We start from the raw sequence: 21,232 nt of genomic DNA, 5'->3' as shown, positions 1-21,232 counted from the left end.
AGAGAGAGAAAGAAGGGGCATGTAATATTCGATCCTGATAAGCTCTCTCTAAAAAGGTTGACTCTCGAGTAACTACAAACACTATCTTCACACAAGATTCTATTTGTTGTTCTGTCCAAGCTCTCCCACATCAGATCCAATAAAGTATTTGATATTCCCACGTTTGGTTATCTTACAGCATTGTCAGAGAGAGAATCATCCACCTCGTTATAATTTGGGTGAATTATTCTCTCTATTTACATTTATTGTCATTTATCATATTCATTGCTTGTCCTTGTCCCACCATTCTTTCGTAAGAATATCATTAAACATCCTTTAGGTATTTAATAGCTTTAAGTGCAGTTTCTAGACTATTATTATCCATCAATCTTGGATCTATGATTTATTATATTTAACTAGAATTTACCCATTATCATTCATTTAATTAGTTTAACAAAAAGGCTTAACACTTTTTGGTCGTTCCAACAACAATCATCCTGGGGTTGACATAAGACCCGCAATAATGAGGCTATTAAAACTTTTAAAAGGGCTAAATTTTAAATAAAAAAATTCTAAAAGTGGCTATTTGTGCACTTCGCCCCTTCTAATGACACTATCGCCGAAGTCCGCCTCTGTCAGCGAACAACAAAATCGCCGCTGTGTTACACTCCAAAACCAGCTCCATGAATCTCAAAACTTGAATATATCTCTCCGTCTTGATTGGATTGATTTTCCAAAGACGATGATACAATGGACGGCATTGCCTACTCCATTATTCCGTTCCTCAGGTCAGTCAATTTCTCTTTTATTCTCCTTTATCAAATCTTTCCCATTTTCCATCACTTCTTCAATCCCAGTAGAATCTCAAGAACCCTCTTCCTCCATTGACCAACAACTCCTCAATCTCCTTTCAAATCCAAATTGGCAAAAACACCCTTCCCTCAAGATTCTTATTCCTTCTCTATCCCCATCTCTTCTTTCTTCTTTCCTCTCTCAAAACCACTCAAATCTTAATCCCCATATTGCTCTCTCCTTTTTCAATTTTCTTTCCCGTATCCCTTCTTTCAAACCCAATGTTCATTCCTATGCACCCCTTTTACGTATTTTAATTTCCAATAAGCTTTTTCAGGTTGCTCAAAAAACCCGCCTTTCCATGATTAAATCCTGTGAAACGCGTGACGAAGCCGTTTTTGCAGTGGGTTTTCTGCGAAATATGAATAGATGTGATGAGTTTAAGCTTAATTTGTGGGCTTATAACACGTTGTTAATGTCCTTATCGCGGTTCGTTATGACTGAGGAAATGAAATGTGTGTATGATGACATGTTGAATGATATGATTAAGCCTGATATTTATACTTTTAATACAATGATTAATGCTTATTGTAAATTGGGTAATGTTGTTGAGGCTGAGCTTTATGTGAGTAAGATCTTGCAAGCTGGTTTGAGTCCCGATACGCACACCTATACGTCGTTTATATTGGGACATTGTAGGAGAAAGGATGTAGATAGTGGTTTTAAGGTTTTTAGGGAAATGCCGAAAAAGGGTTGCCGAAGAAATGTGGTTTCGTACAATAATTTGATTCACGGGTTGTGTGAAGCGAGGAGGATGGATGAGGCGATGAGGTTGTTTTCAGGAATGGGAGATGATGATGGTTGTTGTCCTAATGTTCGGACCTATACGATTCTTATTGATGCGTTGTGTCGATTGGATAGGAGGGCAGAAGCATTGAGTTTGTTTGGCGAGATGAAGGAGAAAGGCTGTGAGCCGAATGTTCATACTTACACTGTTCTCATCGATGGCTTGTGTAAAGACTCCAAGCTTGATGAAGCAAGAGCGTTACTAGATGTGATGTCAGAAAAGGGGCTAGTTCCAAGTGTAGTGACATACAATGCTTTGATTGATGGTTACTGTAAGAAAGGTTTGGTTGATGTTGCATTAGCTATTTTTGACACGATGGAATCGAATAATTGTATCCCTAATGTACGTACATACAATGAATTGATTTCTGGCTTTTGTAGGACAAAGAAGGTGCATAAGGCAATGGCACTACTTGATAGGATGCTTGAGCGCAAACTGTCTCCTAGTAATGTCACTTTTAACTTGTTAGTTCATGGACAGTGTAAAGAGGGCGAAATAGATAGTGCATTTAGGTTGCTTAGATTGATGGAGGAGAATGGTTTGGCTCCTGATGATTGGACTTATGGTACTCTAGTTGATGGCTTGTGTGAAAGAGGCAGAGTTGAAGAAGCTAACACCATTATTAGTTCTCTAAAAGAGAAGGGTATAAAGGTTAATGTTGCAATGTACACTGCTCTAATTGATGGACATTGCCGAGCTGAAAAAGTTGTTTTTGCCTTGGCATTGTTCAATAAAATGATTGAGGAAGGTTGCTCCCCAAATGCATGTACTTATAATGTGCTGATTAACGGGTTGTGTAAACAGGGTAAGCAGCTGGAAGCAGCCCAATTACTTAAAAGGATGCCAGAAAGTGGTGTTAAACCCACAATTGAATCCTACAGTATCCTGATTGAGCAGCTACTAAAAGAATGTGCCTTTGATCATGCTTACAAGGTTTTTAATTTAATGGTTTCCATGGGACACAAGCCTGATGTCTGCATTTACACTTCGTTTCTGGTTGCATATTACAATGAAGGGAAATTGAAAGAAGCGGAAGATGTGATGGCTAAAATGGCAGAGGCGGGAGTTAGGCCAGATTTGATGGCCTATACAGTACTGATTGATGGCTATGGTCGTTCAGGATTATTAAATCGAGCCTTTGATGTGCTAAAATGTATGTTTGATGCTGGATATGAACCTTCTCATTATACCTATTCCGTTTTGATCAAACATTTGGCGCAAGGAGGACTTGATCTCAAAACAGAGGCCAGTTCCATCAATATTGCTGACGTGTGGAAAGTAGTGAAATATGAAACTTTGCTTAATCTCTTTGATAAAATGGGGGAACATGGATGTCCTCCAAATACAAACACTTTTAGTTCGCTTGCTATTGGATTCTGTAGAGAAGGACGCCTTGAGGAAGCTTCGAGGTTACTTGATCGTATGCAGAGTTGCGGAATGTCTTCTTGTGAAGATATATACACCTCAATGGTAAATTGTTGTTGCAAGTTGAGAATGTACGAGGATGCAGCAAGATTTCTTGACACTATGCTTACACAAGGTATTTTACCGCGCTTAGAGTCATACAAGCTCCTTATATGTGGATTATATGATGATGGAAACAATGATAAAGCTAAGGCAACCTTCTTCCGGCTTCTTGATTGTGGGTACAATAATGATGAGGTAGCTTGGAAGCTTCTAATTGATGGCTTACTTAAGAGGGGACTTGTAGATAGATGTTCTGAGTTGTTGGAGATTATGGAGAAAAATGGTTCTCGGCTTAGTTCCCAGACATACACATTGCTGCTAGAGGGACTTGATAGAACAGACAACAAATAAAGTATGAAATTCCTACTATTTGTGATTCTGTTGCATATGTTTGTGCAGTCAAGGATGTCCACAACTAGATCTGCATGTGCACCTTGATACCCTGTTGCTTGAATAAAGGTCTCTCATTTCCGTTCCTGTGGGCTATTCTTTTTAAAGGGGAATCTGCCTTCCATGAGGTCAGTTCGGAGTCGTCATGTGGTATATGCAGTGACTTCTGACAGGTAACTGGCAAGTTACAATTGCTTTCTTAACTTTATCTTGCACCCTCCGTCTATTTTCATCTTTCTCATATTCTTGATGCTTTTTATTTAAGTGGAAGGTGGATAAAATGGTGCACACTTGATGTCTCACTTTCTGGTGCTAAAGTATGTTTTATTGGATTCTATTTCTGAAAGCTTTGAACTCTTTATACTTTTATCATTTTATTGCTCAGTTTGAATAAATATGCTAACTGTTTGGTTTTGATGAATGATCTGTTTAGGCCAGCGGTTATGAGCTGCAATTCTCCCACAGTCACAAAGGTCTTTCAATAACAAGCTAGTTGCAACTTCTCCCTAAAACAAAAAACTTTAAGGAAACTGTAACTTAAAAGACCTCTTATTCATCAGAGGAATGTCTGAGTTTTGTTCTTCAAATTTTTTAACATAAGTCATCTTAGGCAATATGTTGTGTGTTTTAAGACGCTGCTATAATTCATTGTTAGCTTTGCATTTGTGATTCCTTTTAGTTCCTATCAGTGCCAAAGATGGTTTTACGCTGAAAGTTTACCCATGTCTTTTTCCTCAACCCCTTTTATTATACCCATGTCTTTTTCCTCAACCCCTTTTATTATATGAGAAGTACTGTGTACTATGGTTCATTATCCTCTTATCCATTCTCGCATGTTGTTATCATCTATGTAGGGAGTGCCACCACTTGATGTGCCGGAGTTGATGGCATATTTAGTTGCACAGTCGAGCCCATTTTTGGATCAAATTGGAATAAGAAGAGGTAATAGTTCATTTGTCATTTACAAATTTATTAGTGTGATTTTGGATTGTCTTTCTTGTTATTCTGTTTGCAATACTTTTTTTTTTGGAATGCATAATATTTGTTCTGTTGCAATACTCAACCTGTGCATTTAATCTACATGAGTGCTCTTTTTTTTTTCTTTTTCTTTTTGATGTTTAGTCTATTTAAGCTGTTGAAGGTGGATATTCTTCACTAGCATAAGTCACAATGGTGATACTACCTACACTCCTGGTTTGATATTTTATCAGGTCACTTTGCTCTAGATATCGCTTACTCCTTTTGGACATTTAGTAGGAAGGGTAGCCTACTCTTGCACATTCACTAGGATGGTTAGCTAACTTTTGCATCAAGTTATACAATTTCTAAAAATATCATTTTGAATTTATAATAAATTGTTGCACTTAAAGCTAGGAGCATTTTCTTCTTGTGTGAATTCTGTGGTAGCTCTGTTAGTTACAACCTTCAACAAGTAAAATGGGATAGTTTTTCGTAATGTATCTTTGACATGTCCAACATGGTGATGCAGAATGTTTGCATGATATACTGTGAGTAACAGACAGATGTTAGTTATGGATGTCATAATTCAAAAATAAAGCTTGATGTGTCGGATTCTCAATATAAAGATAACACTTCTGGATTCTAATGAATAATGATATACAAGCATAACTGAACTTTGCTTCTTTTTCTTCTTCTTATTTTGTTCTAATTTTTAATTTAATTTAAATGACTATCTGTTGTCTGTGAACGCTATAAGCCATCCTCTTTGGGTCTTTAATTTATTTGCAGATATATCAGAAAAGATTCTGGAAAGTCCGTGCAGCAAAGGACGAAGCAAACTTTTGCTACATTCCTTACCCGAAGGAGGGTCCTCACTGATTAAGGTGAATTTATTGAATGATTCGCTAGATTTAGGAATTGCCAGTGTTCTCCAGAGTACTGGTCATTGTTATGTGCGACCTGATTTATGTTAGATGTAGAGTATGAGACAGGTATACTCACCCGTGGGATTTCAATTTTACTTGAGTGTAAATTTTCTTATTCGTTTTAACGGTAAATACCTCATGAACGACATTACTTGTATAAAGTCTTAAACTATTTGGTGGACAATTTGGATAGAAAGGAACCTGAGATGCTTTGAAGATACAACCAACTCTCTACAAAAGATTAAGATGAAGTGTATTCTTCTTTTATGTTTTTGGTGTAAATCAGAATATGTAGAGGATCCTGATTCAATCCTAGATGTTTTGAGTTCCTTGTAAGAAGAACAAGTACTATATTTTTGCTTTTCCATATTGTAATTGCCTATTTTGGCTTCCAGCACAAAGTTTGTGCTGGTGATTTTTTGAATATAGTGGACGCTTTACCTTTTCAAAAAAAAAAAAAAAAACTTTTTCTCCACGACATCTTCTATAAATACTGAATGCACTATTTTTTCTTTTATATTTTCTTGGAAGTTTTCATTGACATGGTACTGCCAATCGGTTGATCTTAAGCATCAACTTGATCAACGATGTTGAGTGCAGACCATTTGCTGCCTTTTGTTTGATGCTACTTGTTGCGTTTCCCATTTCCTTGTTACCTGTTTGGTTCTTTAGAGTTCAGCCTTTTAATGTGCATATCTTTGCTTGCAGTTACAAGGTCTTCATAAATCCTTGCATCGGTGAGGTGCTCTGCACTGCCACGGCTGAGGCTCTTGCAATGGGAAAATTTGTAGTCTGTGCGAACCACCAATCGAATGAATTTTTCCAGGCATTTAACTTGCAGGACACCTGAAGACTTTGTAGCAAAGTTAAAGAGGCAATGTATGGAGAACCTCAGTCTCTCACTCCCGAGGAGCAATATAAGCTTTCATGGGAAGCTGCTACCCCGAGGTTCATTGGAATATTCTGATCTCAATAAGGTTTTGAGTGGCAAAATGAGTATGGGCAGGAGACATCAAGAAGGGCATAGGGAAATCAACTTCTATGCCAAACCTAGACGAGATGGTTGATGGGGGTCTGGCGTCTGCCCACAATTATCTCACAGGGAACGAGTTCCTGAGGTTGTGTACTGGTGTAATACCTAAATGCCAGGATTATGACAAACAGCATTGCAAAGATCTGCATGTCTTGCCTCAGGTAGAAAACCCAACATATGGCTGGTAGATAGGTACATAATTGACGTGTATGTCATTGTTTTCTAATATGTATAATAGGGGTGTTGTGCGAATTGGAGCTTCTTAGATTGTATTCTAAAGGTCTAGGTAAATGTTCGTGATGCTTTCTAGCTATTGATGCGGTTAAACCTGCAGAGAAATTAATAGGATCATCATACGTACAGTTTGTAACTTGTAAGAGCTGTACCTCTTGTGTCACTCTTTAGCTATAATGCTTGAGAGAAGAGGAAGCTGAAGAAGAAGTAGCTGCTCATTGATGAATTTTTTTTAGAGGTGTTGCTCATTTATGATCCTCGTTCTTTTTCCCTTGTTTTTCTACTCTATTGGAGCTTACGTTCTAAATAATTGAAGGATGTGTGTTATTTTTACACAAATAGCATGCGAGATTTACTGTTTACTTTTTCTAGCCGGTATATATAGATTATACATTGGTTATACATAATTATACACATATTATAAATGCATTTTACATATATTATACATCCGATGGCTATTTTTAGTTTAAAAAATTAGGTGTGCGGTTATTTTGGGTTAATTCTTCAAATATTTATTACTTCTCATATGTTTTCTCTATTAGTTAAGAGGTATTGACAAGTATACAACAATTCTTTTAACATAATTTATGTATGCTAAATGTCTTGTTTAGTTGTTTTATTATCAAACTTTTCACGCGGATAAAATGAATTTTTACAAGTGTATTAAGTACATGTGAAGAATTCTTTTATTCTATCTGACATTTTCTTTGAAGTCTAGTAAAACAATTGCAGGCTGGAATTTTCATTTATTAATTTTGAAAAGGTCCAAACAAGAAACAAAAGAATCACCAACAAGAGATTAGATATAACCAAGCAATTAAGACAAAACACATGGTAAAAAAATTAAACAGTACCCCTCAGCTCCGTTTCTACTTATATCATTAATTACAAAAAGAACTCCAAACATTAAAAAAAAAAAACGCAAAATGGGCAGCGTGGTGCTCAAAGTATTATGCATTCATGCATGAAGTCGTCATGCAAGGATCGCAAGGTAGTCTACCCTGAAATAAGCATCAACTCCATTGTTCGAACTTGTGAGCTATAAGATCATTTGACTGCTTCTCATAGTATGTCATTGTTTTTTTCCGAGATGGAGGTAGGATTTTTAGTTTATGGGTTCTGGTCCACAACCCTTTTTGCGTATTGAGTTCTGAATAGATTACTTACACGTATTAACTGATATTTTAGTGCAAATATATGGTCTGAGGCAACTGGATTCTGCCGAACTCGTAGCTATCGCGTTGGCTGTGGCGGTGGCTGTTGCTGTGGCTGTGGTTGTGGCTGCGGCTGTGTCTCCCCCCCTGATTTCTTCCATGGTTGAATGGAAAGAACCACCACCAAGATAATAATCAGCAAAATAACAATGGCAATACAAGTCCATTTTCTTGTATTTTTCTGGTGCTTTCTTGCTACCTCAAGCTGCTGAGCACCACCTCTAACAAATGAATTGGCTCTATTGACTTGACTTTCAATGTCATCTAACTGAGCTCCTTGACTTTCCACTAAAACTGCCATGTCCAAGAAAACTTGGTGCAGTTCTTTCAGATTTTTTTCCAATTCCTTCACAGCTTCATGCCTTTCTTGAATTTCCATAACTGTGTCCATTACTTGTCCTCTTCCTTGCTCCTGTATTGCTTTCTGCAAAAATGTTTCGCTTTGGCCAGTGGATATCAGATTATCTAGTGTACCTTCATCTGGGTTTTCCCCGGTCACTGTGTAGTACCTGTCGAACACATAATTGTTAGAAAATAATAAACAAAAATGGCTTTGAAGCGTGAAAATCGACTGTCCTTAAAGATAAATGGCTTTGAGGCGTGAAAATCGACTGTCCTTAAAGAGTTATCGCATGTATACTAATTTAGGGAAATACAAAACGATTCTCTTCAGGATACAACAAAGCCTGCAATAATACTTGTGATTTTCTATTCCACTTCGTTGGAAATTCTTGTGTATTTATAGGCAACCAACAGACGCTTGCAGAAAAGGTGTCTTGTTTCACGAACAGACATATTTGGTTGGACCCTTTTATAACAGACATAACTGTTTATTCAAATTTTGAATTTAAAATTCAAATAAATTTGATTTTTCTATCACAAAATAAAATAATTAACTTTAGGATCCGACCAGGCCCGCGCCCCCAGTCCAAGCCCAAGTCTTTGATTATATAATATATAAATATATAGTGTACTTAATTGCACGCACTTAAAAGTATGTGTCCTAAATCAAAGACATAAAAGGGACAAGTGCTTAAAAGGCTCCAAAGAGGCCTTCTCTCTTCCGATGTGGGAACAATCCCACTTCCCAACTTGTGAATAACAAACTAACTTACAATCCTCCACTAGTTTGTTATTTCACTTCATAACACTTATGAATAATAGAAAGTATCTTATATAGATTTGAACTTTCCTTTAGTGTAAGTACTTTAAAGTTTTGACGAAGTTATTGGTATCTTAAGATTTGAACCACAACTCCTTGTGCCAAAACCGAAAGTACCACACACACGACGTTATCTAGTAGCTTAGAAAATCCAGTATCCGCTTTAGCACGTTTACGGCCATGTGCTCATCCTGAATTCATGAATATTTACCAGATCAACCCTTTAAATCTTGCTAGAAGTGGCACCACTTCAATATTCATATAGGTGGAATTAGTTACTATGTCCCTGTTACTCCAGACATAATAATTCCATTAAGATTAATCAAACTCTTCATGTAACAGTATGCACTTTGGAGTTTGTCTTTATGCCCCTGTTATAACAAGCATTTAACAACTGCTTAACTCCTCACATAACAGTAAGTAGTACAATAGAATTAGGGCTCCTAAAGAGGAGATCAATGCTTAAACAATACAAGTAACTTGTTATTACCCATTGAACTTATATTGTTAGAGTGTATACTAACTCAAGTGGGGTTCTCATTCCTTGCATTTAATTTAAGGGTCTCAGTCCCACCATCCCTTCACAAGTTTGTTGTACTACATCTCTGCCCAATGGCTTTGAGTGGATCAGCCAAATTCTTATTTGATCTCACATATATTATAGCTATAGCTCCATTTGTAATTAATTCTCTTATATAAGCATGTCTCAAGCTTATATATTTCGATTTCCCATTGTATATTTTATTGTGAGCAACACACGTTATAGTCTCACTATCACAGAATATGAAAATGGCTGGCATAGGTCATCACTAAAAATTAGGGAGAGATTAATCTTTGATAGGAAAAAAGATTTCTGCTACTGGATACAAATGTTTTTATTGCCATGTTTGTTATCGAACTAATGGTGCTAAGATGCTATAAAAATTCTAAGTTAAAAGTCAAAATGAGTGTAAAGTTGCTCAATTTGGAGCTTTTCCATCTAATATAATTAAGTACTTAAAAGAAAGAATTAATCCAAATAGCCGTGATCAAACTGCTTAAACTAAAAACTGCCGGTAAGGTATAATATATGCATGATTTATGTATTATATGTATAATCATGTATATTCAATGTATAAACTATGTATATAGCTAGAAAAAGTAAACAACAGTACCTTCTTTGAATAGTTTCTCTATACTCAGAAGCCATTCTTTGCCGGAGTTCATTGAACTGATTCATAGATTCTTGAAGTTTTTTCCTCAACCCATTCACAACAGAAGTTCTTGTTCTATCAGAAGAACTACCAGGTCCACAACCAGCTATACTTCTATTAGCAGCATTAGATCTGTCTAAAGCTTCTAAACGGACTTTAATAAATTTGGCTTTTTTCAAAGCTATTGAAACATCATTATCCATCTTTGTTCTAACATCTTTGACATCTTTAGCATTGTGCAAAGTCTTGCTTTGTTCGTGTGAGTTGTGGAGTTGAGAGTGAAGCTTTCCAAGTTCTTTAAGCTCGTCTTTTATGGCTTCTACATCTTCAAAAAACTTGTCAAGATTGATACCACCAGTTTCTCTCATTTGTATGCCCTGAGATTCCTGATTTGGGGATTGATCTTCACTTCTGAAACGAGAGAAAGAGCCTGAAAATAGATCATTCATTTTGATGAATAACTAACTAATTTCTATTGATCTGGCTAAGATGGGTTGGGAAGCAATAAATGAGTTGGGTTTTTCTTGAGCTGTAGCTACTAGCTAGGTGGTGGGGATAGGTTTTGTGGGGGGGGGGGGGGATAGGGGGTAGGTTGAAATCTATTTAGTTCTTGAATGGCAGGCTGGAGAGAAGACTTGTTAAACGTGTCCTCTGCTTCAACAACTATGCCAAATTGACTGAAAAAATAAGATTTAAAAAGTCAATTGATATTATTGTAGTACTTATTAGTCTTCAAGAGTGTGGGGTATGAAGTAAGGAAAGGGTCAAATGTTTGGTTAAGAATGATTGGGTCAAAGAAATTATCTGAGAGGTTGTCTGGCTCGCTCTTATAATGCAAAATTTAGAGGCGGATCAAGGATTTATAAGTCATGGATGCCCATGGTCAATTATTATTCTTTTTAGGTAATATCTATGAATACATAAAATAATTTGGGCAAAGCCAATTGGTGCTTCAGCAGCTATACCTCTAAATGTAGATCTGCTTAGTCAAAAATTATTTTTGTGAAAAATAAAACAAAAGAACTGTAATCTGATGATTAATAATGAAAAATACTCATGCTTTGATAGGATTCTATGTGCAATAGGCACTCGAGAAGCGTTACACTTGGCAAATTGCATCCCTTTTTTTTTCGAACGCAGGCCCTCTCTGCCACAAATTATGACGTAGGCTCGATCACTTGGGCCGACCTTAGGCTGGCATCCCTCCAAAGTGCAATGGAAGTCACCAGCCTAGGCCATGGGCCTTCTTGATCGCCCATTCACGATGATATTTTTGTCTCGATCAGTACGAAGCCTATCTTCACGGCCCCATAGTATCACTTAGTTAGCATTCGTAAAACAAAATAAGTAGGGTTAATTTCTCGGAACATTTCCCTGGATAGGCTTGCATTAGAATATACTTTCACTATAAATGAACCTTGAATTATACCTTTTCCAATCATCTCATAAAGCTATAAATGTTTCTAATCAAAGTGAATGATAGGAAGGTAACAGTTAAATGATAAGAAAGTAGAAGACACTGCACATATTATACAAACTTATGTCCAAAATATTATATCATAAACATTCACTTCCATCCAAATACAACTTCCAGTCTAAAACATACCAAATTACACATTAGTGAATATCAAGTTTAATAATCAACATATGATCAACTCTATTTTTACAAACCAACATATGCACAACATCGCAAACCTGATTATTTGGACCTTCATAAACTTCTTTATATTTAGGATATATAATCCTACTATTGCTATATATGATGGAAGTGCATTAAGGTTTTAGCACCTCGTAACATCCACATAGCTTCATAGCTGATGGAATGAGAGAGGCGACACCTTAATGCGGATAAGCCAAGGATGAACTGCCTGTCGATAGCCAAGGATGATCTGCCTATTCTAGCAACCAAATCGCGGTAGGAACATAGTCCAGAGATGTCAACTTGGTTGTAGTAAGGACGACGTTATCAAATGTTGAGGTTGCAGCAACTATCTGATGCTGCAGAACCCCAGTTACTGCCCATGAGAATATCATGGCTAGTATTCATCATATCAAAAAAAGCCTGAACTGATGGCTTAGGATTGTGAACTGTATAAGTATCAAGATTTCCCCTGGAGTAGAAGCTAGTAACCTCTGATGAATTACAGGACATTCTGCTAGTTGTTTCCTTTGGTGAGTTAAAATTGCCTATATGATCAGACTGCAGAACTTCAGAATTCTGTGATCCAGTGGGTTGAGATTTCCTGTTACTAGTCTTGGTTGTACCATTTGTATCATCATTGATACTTTCATTCATCTTCCTTGTGTTCAAGAAGCGGCCGCCACCTCCCCTAGGTCGGCGCATGGCATGGAGATGGCGGGATAGGTGCAAGAACGGCTGTAACCATTAAACCAATGCAAAAATTAAGCAACCAAAGTGAGAAGAGGAAAGCAAAACCGAGTCTAGGAAAAAAAAGCTAGCTAAAAGTAAGAAAGTAATCTCTTCGCCTCAGTATCATGCATTTTAGTTATGTTCTTTTATTCTTCTTTTAGTAGCTCGTATCTAGAACACCTTGCTACAATTTCCCAAGTAACTGCTCTTTTCTCTTAAAATTTTCATATTAAGCATATTATTTGGCATCTTACAAGTTAAAAGAGTCGATGATTAGATGTGCATATGTGGATCCATAGTAACTGCAATTATTCAGCAACTGGAGTAATGCAGAGAATTTTACCTTGCGTGGTTTAAGCAATTTATTCTCCATCTCCTTTGCACGAAACTTTCTACGCCTAAGTATCCCATGATACTGCTTTGCATTGACAAATATCGGGCCTTCATCAGAGGTCAAATTCAGTGGTAGCATAATGCGGCCCTTGAATTTTTTGAGAATAGAAACTCTGTTGTGAGTATATATATTACTTTCCGTATCATTTAGTTAAAATAATTTTAGACAATACTTCCGACGAATAAGACAGGACGGAGTATAGAAATGGAACTAGTAACCTGAAAATAGGACAAGCAACTTTTTACAATAGGTTAAGTTGCATGGGTATTATTAACATTTCATTATACCGAAGGTGAATATAAGTTAAATTCTAACTGAAATAGGCAGATACTGATGCAACTAATTTCAGGCATGAGATAGAAGTAATACCGAAACTTGAGAACCATAAGCTGAGAATAACCCAAGGCACTTCTCTCCATAAGGATACTTTGCATAAATCTGGTGGACAGGCAGAAAAAAAAACAATGAGAAGAGGAATCAAGACTAATTGTTAACATGTTAGCTTTCATGATAATAAAATTGAGTTTAACTTTTACACTACACCATCCAATAGGTTAAAATACAATGATAAGTATAGAAACTTTTTACACGGACATTGTATATAAGTTAATCCAAAAAAATTTACCAGGGGCTCAAAGTGGCCATGATAGTCCATATAAGATGATTTCATAGAAACACCATCCAGAACATTTGAAAGCTTTTCTGCCTTTTCTGAAGATTTGGAATCGCCTGATTGAGATTCTGCGTAAATATTAATAGGAGCTTAATGGAAGTTCCAAACAAAATATAACACGAACTGGTTAAAACAACATAGAAGAAAGATTCTTTTTTTAGGGAAACAAAAGAAGGAAATGTGAAATTTGTAAGATTGTGATCTTAGGGCAAAATGAGAAAGTAAGAAGAATGTAGTTGAGATTCTATATATAGATCAATAGAAATTAAATGAAAAGAAACAGCAACAATGCACATTCTCCAACTTAGAAATAAATTGCTTATGATCTTCAACAATTCTGGAGGCGAAGTGAGCTTGAACTTATTTTAGTGAGGATGACAACACAATTTGAGCCTTAAGTAGGTCGATAAAATTCCAATCAATCCCTTCAAATCTCTTCTTGATCTTACCTTCATGTGTTGGACTAAGATAGCCCAAATACATACTCTTAAATATAGTGTGTTACTGTACGCTTTACACCTAACTTGCATTATTTTTCCTAAAAGACTCCGCACCGTTAAAAGTATTCATACACCAATGTGGGATTTTGTTCGCACACCTAACAATTCTCCCCTCGAATTAAGTTCCACATGGCTAATCACCAAACCCCTCGAACTAAGGTCCACATGATCATCACCTGATGTGCTTATTTGGAGATTCATTGTGTATATGCCTCACACATCATTTGAGTATTTAAGGTCATCAAAGTCCAAGAGCTAGCTTTCGAGCCTCACACATCACTTCGCCATCTCCATACTCGTCCTGCCAAATCATAGGGTGTAATACTAATATATTGTTGGGTTAAGACAATCCGAAGCTACTCTTCATATGATCTGATAATGTTGTTTTAGGCTAAATTTGCACGGTTTTCCTGAAAGACCTTACATAATTAAGAGATCTTTACACCTTATAATGACTTCCTTTTCTTTTTATCAATCAATGTGGAACTTTGTCCGTACAAGAAACAATTTGGCAATTGAAGTCAGAGATACAGAATGCTGCACAAGTTTTCCTTCTCTTTCCAGTAGCCATATTTATCAAGATTATGTTTCTTCCTTGATTTCCTACTCAGTCCCAATTTACTATTTAGAGATGCTGACAATAGGGTCTGAACTTTCACATCATATGTATTTGTTCTTTCAAATCTATAAACTTAAAGAAAGGACAACAAGACTCAACTTTCATATAATATATATGTCCATATTCTTTAGCATAAAGCTCTTACACTGCAATACAAAAATTATTAGAAACCAAAACCATGAAAATGAACATAACCATGCTGTCTTTACCATAGAAAATCAAAAGACTGCAAATACAAAAAAGGAGTTTTAAGATTATGTCAGTTGTAAAGTAATTACATGTAAATTTCTATAATAAACATAAATTCTAGTAAACATTTATAACTAATAGCCGGCTATAATAGATTCAATTACACTGATCATTACCAGAGGAAGTAGTAAATTCAGTAGTGTCCCCCTTGGAAGGCTGCTCAATAGATGCAGATTTCAAATGGCCAAAAGACTCCACTGATTGAGGAACAAGGCTGCCCCACCAAGTTGCAGTTTCATTCCTTTTGGTAAATATAGTATGCATGCTCATATATAGAAATTGGTAACACTTCTCTTTTGATATACTCTCAAACAAATTCCTGTAATTCAATAACAAGCAGAAATTCAAGGGAACACTTTTCACACTTAACTTCACCAACCATAATATACAAAAAGAAAATAATTTTAACCCACTTTTCTACCACACTTAAATCTTAATGTTCAACAAAGAACAATAGGAGAAAAGGGAATCACAAATTTAGAGAGAAAAGAAAAAACTAGAGAATGAATTTAATTCTTAGAAAAAACAAACAGTTAAGATAGTCCAAGTGATCTAACTCTACATTATTATTGTAAGAAAAGGCAAAATAATTAGAAAAGGAACATATTAAAGAAGAAAAAGGCTGTAGTCCAGTTCACTAAGCTCCCACGCTATGCACGGGGTTCAGGGAAGGACCGGACCATAAAGGTCTATTGTACGCAGTCTTACCCTATATTTTTGCAAGAGGCTGTTTTCACAACTCGAACCCGTGACCTCCTGGTACATAGCACCAACTTTACCGGGCACCAAGAAATTCAGATACAATTACCAGGCACCACATAAAATTTCTAAGAGCGTGAACATAAATAAGATTAGATATGGATCACAAAGTTATAAATACTTAAAAACAAACAAGAGCTCTACTGTATCATGAACCACAAATCACCAGAAAATAGGAAAAAAGAGAAAATTAGATATGGATCACAAAGTTATAAATACTTAAAAACAAACAAGAGCTCTACTGTATCATGAACCACAAATCACCAGAAAATAGGAAAAAAGAGAAAATTAGATATGGATCACAAAGTTATAAATACTTAAAAACAAACAAGAGCTCTACTGTATCATGAACCACNATCAGTAAGCGAAACTTCATTTGCTAGGAGCCATACGTAGGTACAATTCAAGCAGGAAACACAAAAAGAGAGAAAGAGGAAAGAGATGGAAAATAGTTAACAAGAACTACAGGAAAGTGACCAATGAAATATAGCCTAAAGACTTCATAAGAATACTGTGTTTAATGTGCTTCAACTATATTATTTTCTTCTTAGACCCCACATTTGCTTTGTTTATGTTTCCTTTTTGGACCCTAATAATTATTTGTATTTTTGTAGCCTAACCCAACTTCTATATACATTCTTCAGTAAAAAAAACTGACTGTAGTATCTTTTCAGGTTACTAATTTCACTCATTATAATCCGTGCCAGAAACTATTTATATTCTGTAGCTGAAAAAGTTTATAAAAGTTGTATAATTTTTGTATATAGCATACAGAATGAAATATATAAACAAAATATATATATTTTTTCGGCTATTATTTTGAGAATAGCTATATAGTGTCATTTTTCCGAATATTAATGCATGTATTGCATAGATATATAATATACATGCTTTTAATACTTGTACCTTTATGTGAAAAGATGATGATAGCTTGAAATTCTTAAGTTAATTTTACTAAAGAAAAGATAAGGGCAGCAAAAGGAACCTAAAAAAGTTGTAAATTTACTGCTATTAGTGGGAGGAAATTAAAAGGATGGCAACTATTAATCTTGTAGTACTAACTGTTGGCAAGTCAAGTACTATATGTGGCAATTAAAATAGGAGAAATTTTATTTTGTGTCTCAAATGTCAATTCATACTTGTGTGAGATATTTTTTTTTTATTTTTTTTATAAGTGAACTGATTTGGATTTACTTTTCAAGTAATTAAAGCTAAATTGAAAAAGACATTTCCTTTCCTTTTTAACCCCCCACCCCACCCCACCCGATTTAGCTTCTACCTCTTTCCCTTCTTCAGCAACAATATGCTTGTCATTGTTTTGAGATACAATTTAAACTTTTTTGGCAGTCATTTCTAGCAGATTTGAATATAATTGAATCTTCTTATTCATCTTCTTTTATAAAAAAAAATATGTACAATCAACTAATTATTCTCAAAACTTTTCATTTTGTTTTCTTATGAGATAACAAGTTATGCTTATATTTAAAACTTAAAAAATGAATATTTAAACTTAATTAGAAAACACATATAAGGAATATCACTAAAAAATTTCTTATTAAAACAAAAGACGGTATATAAAGCTAAAATAGAAGAATATATAGCAGTTCCCTCTTTGTCGTGTACATTCTAAGTTGTGATAACAAAATCGCCTTTGTGGAAGTTTTTGAGAAATCACATCGATTAACCAAATTCTCAAAAAATATTCTCCAAAATTGAACCCTTGAAACACAAAACTATTCTGAATCATGTCCAACGTAGAAGAAATGAAGATCTAGTCTTGAACTTTTTCAGTACAAAATATTGAATAGAATAGAAATAGAACATTTTTGGAAGAGGAATGAAAATAATTAATGGTGAATAAATGGAGTTACGGAGAAGATAAAATTGAGCAGGAGAAAATCGGGTAGACAGAGGAGGGGGAAAGATAAAAGGGAAAAGGTCCAAAATTGCCCCTCTAATATAGTATATTATTTACTTCTGTCACCCGTTATACTTTCCGTCCAAATCTATCCCTACCGTTAACAAAGTTTGCATAATTGCCCCTAACCCTAACGTCCCTCCACTGTGGCAGCTGACCCCTCTAATATTTTGCCCATGTCAGCAGCCAAGTCAGCAGGTCCCACCAAATAAAATGCCATGTCAGCATTGGGTTTACTTATCCAATCTCACATATGGTTGCTGAAAAAATTTCGATTTATTTCTCAAGCTTGAATTGAGAGATGGGTCATATTTTATTCTTGATTTGGGTTTCAAAAAAAGTTTGAACTTTGATCAATCCGTCCTAAAATTTAAACCATTACCCGATCACATTACCCCCAAAACTTATTGAACATAAACAACCTACCAAACATATGGCAAATGTGGGACCTACGCCAACCTTCATCATCTTCTTCATATGTTCAAAATTTTCCACCATTTCCAAACACGACATATGAAGGTACCCAGCTCACGTGTCTGTTACTACTGATTCTGCAGCAGGTACCAAACAATTTGAGTTTGAACTGAAGTTGTCCTCGCGTGAAGAGCTGACAGTAGTGGGATTATCAATAGCTTAGGTTTATATAAAGTTGCGGTTACAGTACCACCTGAAAATTTGCTTGCAAATTTATAAGAATGAAAGGATGACAAAATATGGTCGCCGACGAATCGTTCACCATCAGGCCTGGCCAGTGGTAGTGTAGATCTGAAAGCCGGAGAAATTTTTAGTCACAGATCTGCCGGATCTACATACTTCCATTGAACAAAACCTAACCACATCACACAGGACAGCCAATTTCATCTATTTCCGGCAAGGTAACGCCAGTGAAGGTGTGGTGACAGTCACCGGATTCTGGCAGCATGGCTGGGTGAACGAAAATAAAGGGGGAACAACGGCTGAGCATATGAAAGATGGACGAGCACCTGGTACGAAAGGTCCGCCGGCCAGCCGATGACCAAATCAGGTGGCGGCGATCACTGGCTTTGTTCTGAGAGAGAAATCTCAAAATAGTTATTGCATTTATTAAATTAGAAAATTTTGTTTTTTATCTTTTTCTAATTTTGATAAAGAAACATAATTTATTTGAGGATTAAATTACTTCCAATGCTGACATGGCATTTTATTTGGTGGGACCTGCTGACTTGACTGCTGAGATGGACAAAATATTAAAGGGGTCAGCTGCCACAGTGGAGCAACGTTAGGGTTATGGGCAATTATACAAACATTGTTAACAGTAGGAATAGATTTGGACGAAAAGTAAAACGGGTGGCAGAAATAAATAATATACCATAGTAGAGGGGCAATTTTGGACCTTTTCCCAAGATAAAACGGGGGTGGGGGTGGGGGGTTTTTTCTTAGGAGGGGGGGGAGGGGGTAAATAGGAAAGAGAAAGTCTTTCTCAATTTAGCTTTAATTACTTGAAAAGTGGGACCCAAATCAGTCCGTATGACTTGGCATGTGCTTACTTGAAAAGTGGGACCAACTCAGTCCACTTGTCAACTAAACAGATGTGTCATACAAGTATGACTTGGCATGTGAGACACAAAATAAAATTTCTCTTAAAATACATTACTACTATTTATGAATGCCAACTGGAATGCTTTGGGTGGGGGATGACTAGGGCTTTTAGATTATTGAGGGGATCCTTTTTTGGTTTTCACACTTGGCATAGATCTTTATAACTGGCCCCCAGTATTATAATTGGTTGGTGGGTGCATTTTTTTCTAAATCATTCGATATTAATTTACTGTCCTGTTAATTAATCTAAATGTTGGCCGACAGATGACTGCAGGAATAAATACTTTCTACCAAGAAGTTTTTCACATTTAAAGCTCGTACTCGAAACCTGAAGGGTGAAAAATAATTTTAATCAATCCACCACTTAGCGATGGTGATGTGCTTTTTTAAGTATCTCACAATGGCCACTATTGTTAATAGTTCTTATTTCTCTTATAATCATCATCATTCAATGTGTCGTTTTAAGAACAAGCTAGTTCAAATATCATCGTTCTCAAGCGAAAAACATAAATATATGAACGTGTGAAGATAACAATAACAACAACAACAACAACGATCCAGTAAAGTCCCACTAAGTGGGTTCTGGAGAGGGTAATGTGTACGCAGACCTTACCCTACCTCGATAGGGCAGAGAGGCTGTTTCCGATAAACTCTCGGCTCAGGAAGATGGAAATAAAACAAGAAAAGACAATTCATCAGTATCGTCAACTTAACCATAGAAAAAATGACAGCATCCTAAAAACCATATAATAGATGACATGCAATAACAATAACCCGCAACTAAGGTCTAGAGCTATGGAAAACAGTAAGGTTAGTGTGAACTCTACATTAACCATAAGCCGTCTAGGATCAACCTATTCAAACTCGCTTCACCCCTGGAATGGAGAAGGAGAAGCTCGACTACCACTCTATCCTAACACCCTAATGCTCGACCTCCACACCTTCCTATCAAGGGCCTGTCCTCGGAAATCTGCAATCGTGTCATGTCCTGCCTGATCACCTCTCCCCAATAATTCTTAGGCCGTCCTCTACCTCTTCTTTTACCCACTAAAGCCAACAGCTCACACCTCCTCACCGGAGCATCCAGGCTTCTCCTCCGCACGTGCCCGAACCATCTGAGCCTCGCTTCCCGCGTCTTGTCATCCACAAAGGCCAGACCCACCTTCTCCCGAATATCTTCTTGCCTAATCTTATCTATCCTAGTGAGCACGCACATCCACCTCAACATCCTCATCTCAGCTACCTTCATCTCTGGATATGAGAGTTCTTAACTGGCCAACACTCTGCCCCATACAACATGGCCGGTCTAACTACCGCCCTATAAAACTTACCTTTGAGTATCGGTGGCACTTTCTTGTCACATAAGACTCCAGATGCTAGCCTCCATTTCGTCCACCCCACTCCTATGTGGTGAGTGACGTCCTCGTCGATCTCTCAATCCCCTTGAATAACCGACCCAAGGTACTTGAAACTACCTCTCTTGGGGATGACCTGTGATCCAAGCCTCACATCCATGCCTACTTCCCTCGACTCGGCGCTAAACTTACACTCCAGGTACTCTGTCTTAGTCCTGCTCAATTTGAAACCCTTAGACTCGAGAGCTTGTCTCCAAACCTCCAACCTCTCGTTAACACCGTCCCGCGTCTCATCAATCGGGACTATGTCATCAGCGAATAACATACACCATGACACTTCCCCTTGAATATGGTGTGTTAGTGCATCCATTACTAAGGCAAATAAGAACGGGCTATAAAATAAGAACGTGTGAAGATATATGTGATAATAGCTAGAGTATATGCTATAAAATAACAATAAGTGGCGATAATATATCATTCCTGCATTGGTGGGATCACTTCCAATTTCAAGGAATTTATCCATTGTGTTTTATGTTCATTATAAAAGAATATATATTTCACCTTAGGCAAGATGCATGGTTCTTCTTTAAACTATCTTTCTTATCTTATATATCGACCC

General features: G+C 36.5%; 3 protein-coding genes across 6 annotated transcripts; 1 reads left to right on the top strand and 2 right to left on the bottom strand.

Annotated features, from left to right (window-relative positions):
* Positions 600 to 6,977, top strand: LOC109233209 (pentatricopeptide repeat-containing protein At5g65560-like). 2 transcript variants are annotated; one of them, XM_019398997.1, is made up of 5 exons: positions 600 to 3,648; positions 3,741 to 3,792; positions 4,330 to 4,417; positions 5,225 to 5,319; positions 6,070 to 6,977. In XM_019398997.1, exon 1 carries the CDS (start codon positions 722 to 724, stop codon positions 3,434 to 3,436), a length of 2,715 nt encoding a protein of 904 aa, XP_019254542.1. In that variant the 5' UTR covers positions 600 to 721; the 3' UTR covers positions 3,437 to 3,648; positions 3,741 to 3,792; positions 4,330 to 4,417; positions 5,225 to 5,319; positions 6,070 to 6,977. The 2 variants fall into 2 exon arrangements, with proteins under 2 accessions (XP_019254542.1, XP_019254541.1); XM_019398996.1 differs by lacking the exon at positions 3,741 to 3,792.
* On the bottom strand, positions 7,355 to 10,837 carry LOC109233208 (syntaxin-121-like). The gene is made up of 2 exons (XM_019398995.1): positions 10,159 to 10,837; positions 7,355 to 8,351 (listed from the first exon to the last, which is right to left on the bottom strand). The coding sequence occupies exons 1-2, from the start codon at positions 10,644 to 10,646 to the stop codon at positions 7,862 to 7,864; spliced, it is 978 nt and encodes a 325-aa protein (XP_019254540.1). The 5' UTR covers positions 10,647 to 10,837; the 3' UTR covers positions 7,355 to 7,861.
* On the bottom strand, positions 11,726 to 18,770 carry LOC109233207 (nuclear transcription factor Y subunit A-10-like). 3 transcript variants are annotated; one of them, XM_019398992.1, is made up of 6 exons: positions 18,107 to 18,770; positions 15,120 to 15,322; positions 13,588 to 13,703; positions 13,332 to 13,400; positions 12,912 to 13,049; positions 11,726 to 12,574 (listed from the first exon to the last, which is right to left on the bottom strand). In XM_019398992.1, exons 2-6 carry the CDS (start codon positions 15,271 to 15,273, stop codon positions 12,164 to 12,166), a joined length of 888 nt encoding a protein of 295 aa, XP_019254537.1. In that variant the 5' UTR covers positions 15,274 to 15,322; positions 18,107 to 18,770; the 3' UTR covers positions 11,726 to 12,163. The 3 variants fall into 3 exon arrangements, with proteins under 3 accessions (XP_019254537.1, XP_019254539.1, XP_019254538.1); XM_019398994.1 differs by having other exon boundaries at positions 18,140 to 18,770; XM_019398993.1 differs by lacking the exon at positions 18,107 to 18,770 and adding an exon at positions 15,712 to 16,110.

Source organism: Nicotiana attenuata, chromosome 10, assembly GCF_001879085.1.
Source record: "Nicotiana attenuata strain UT chromosome 10, NIATTr2, whole genome shotgun sequence".
Taxonomy (NCBI): Eukaryota; Viridiplantae; Streptophyta; class Magnoliopsida; order Solanales; family Solanaceae; genus Nicotiana; species Nicotiana attenuata.
The sequence above is the reverse complement of the archived record's forward strand: the minus strand, read 5'-3'. Positions and strand labels throughout refer to the sequence as shown.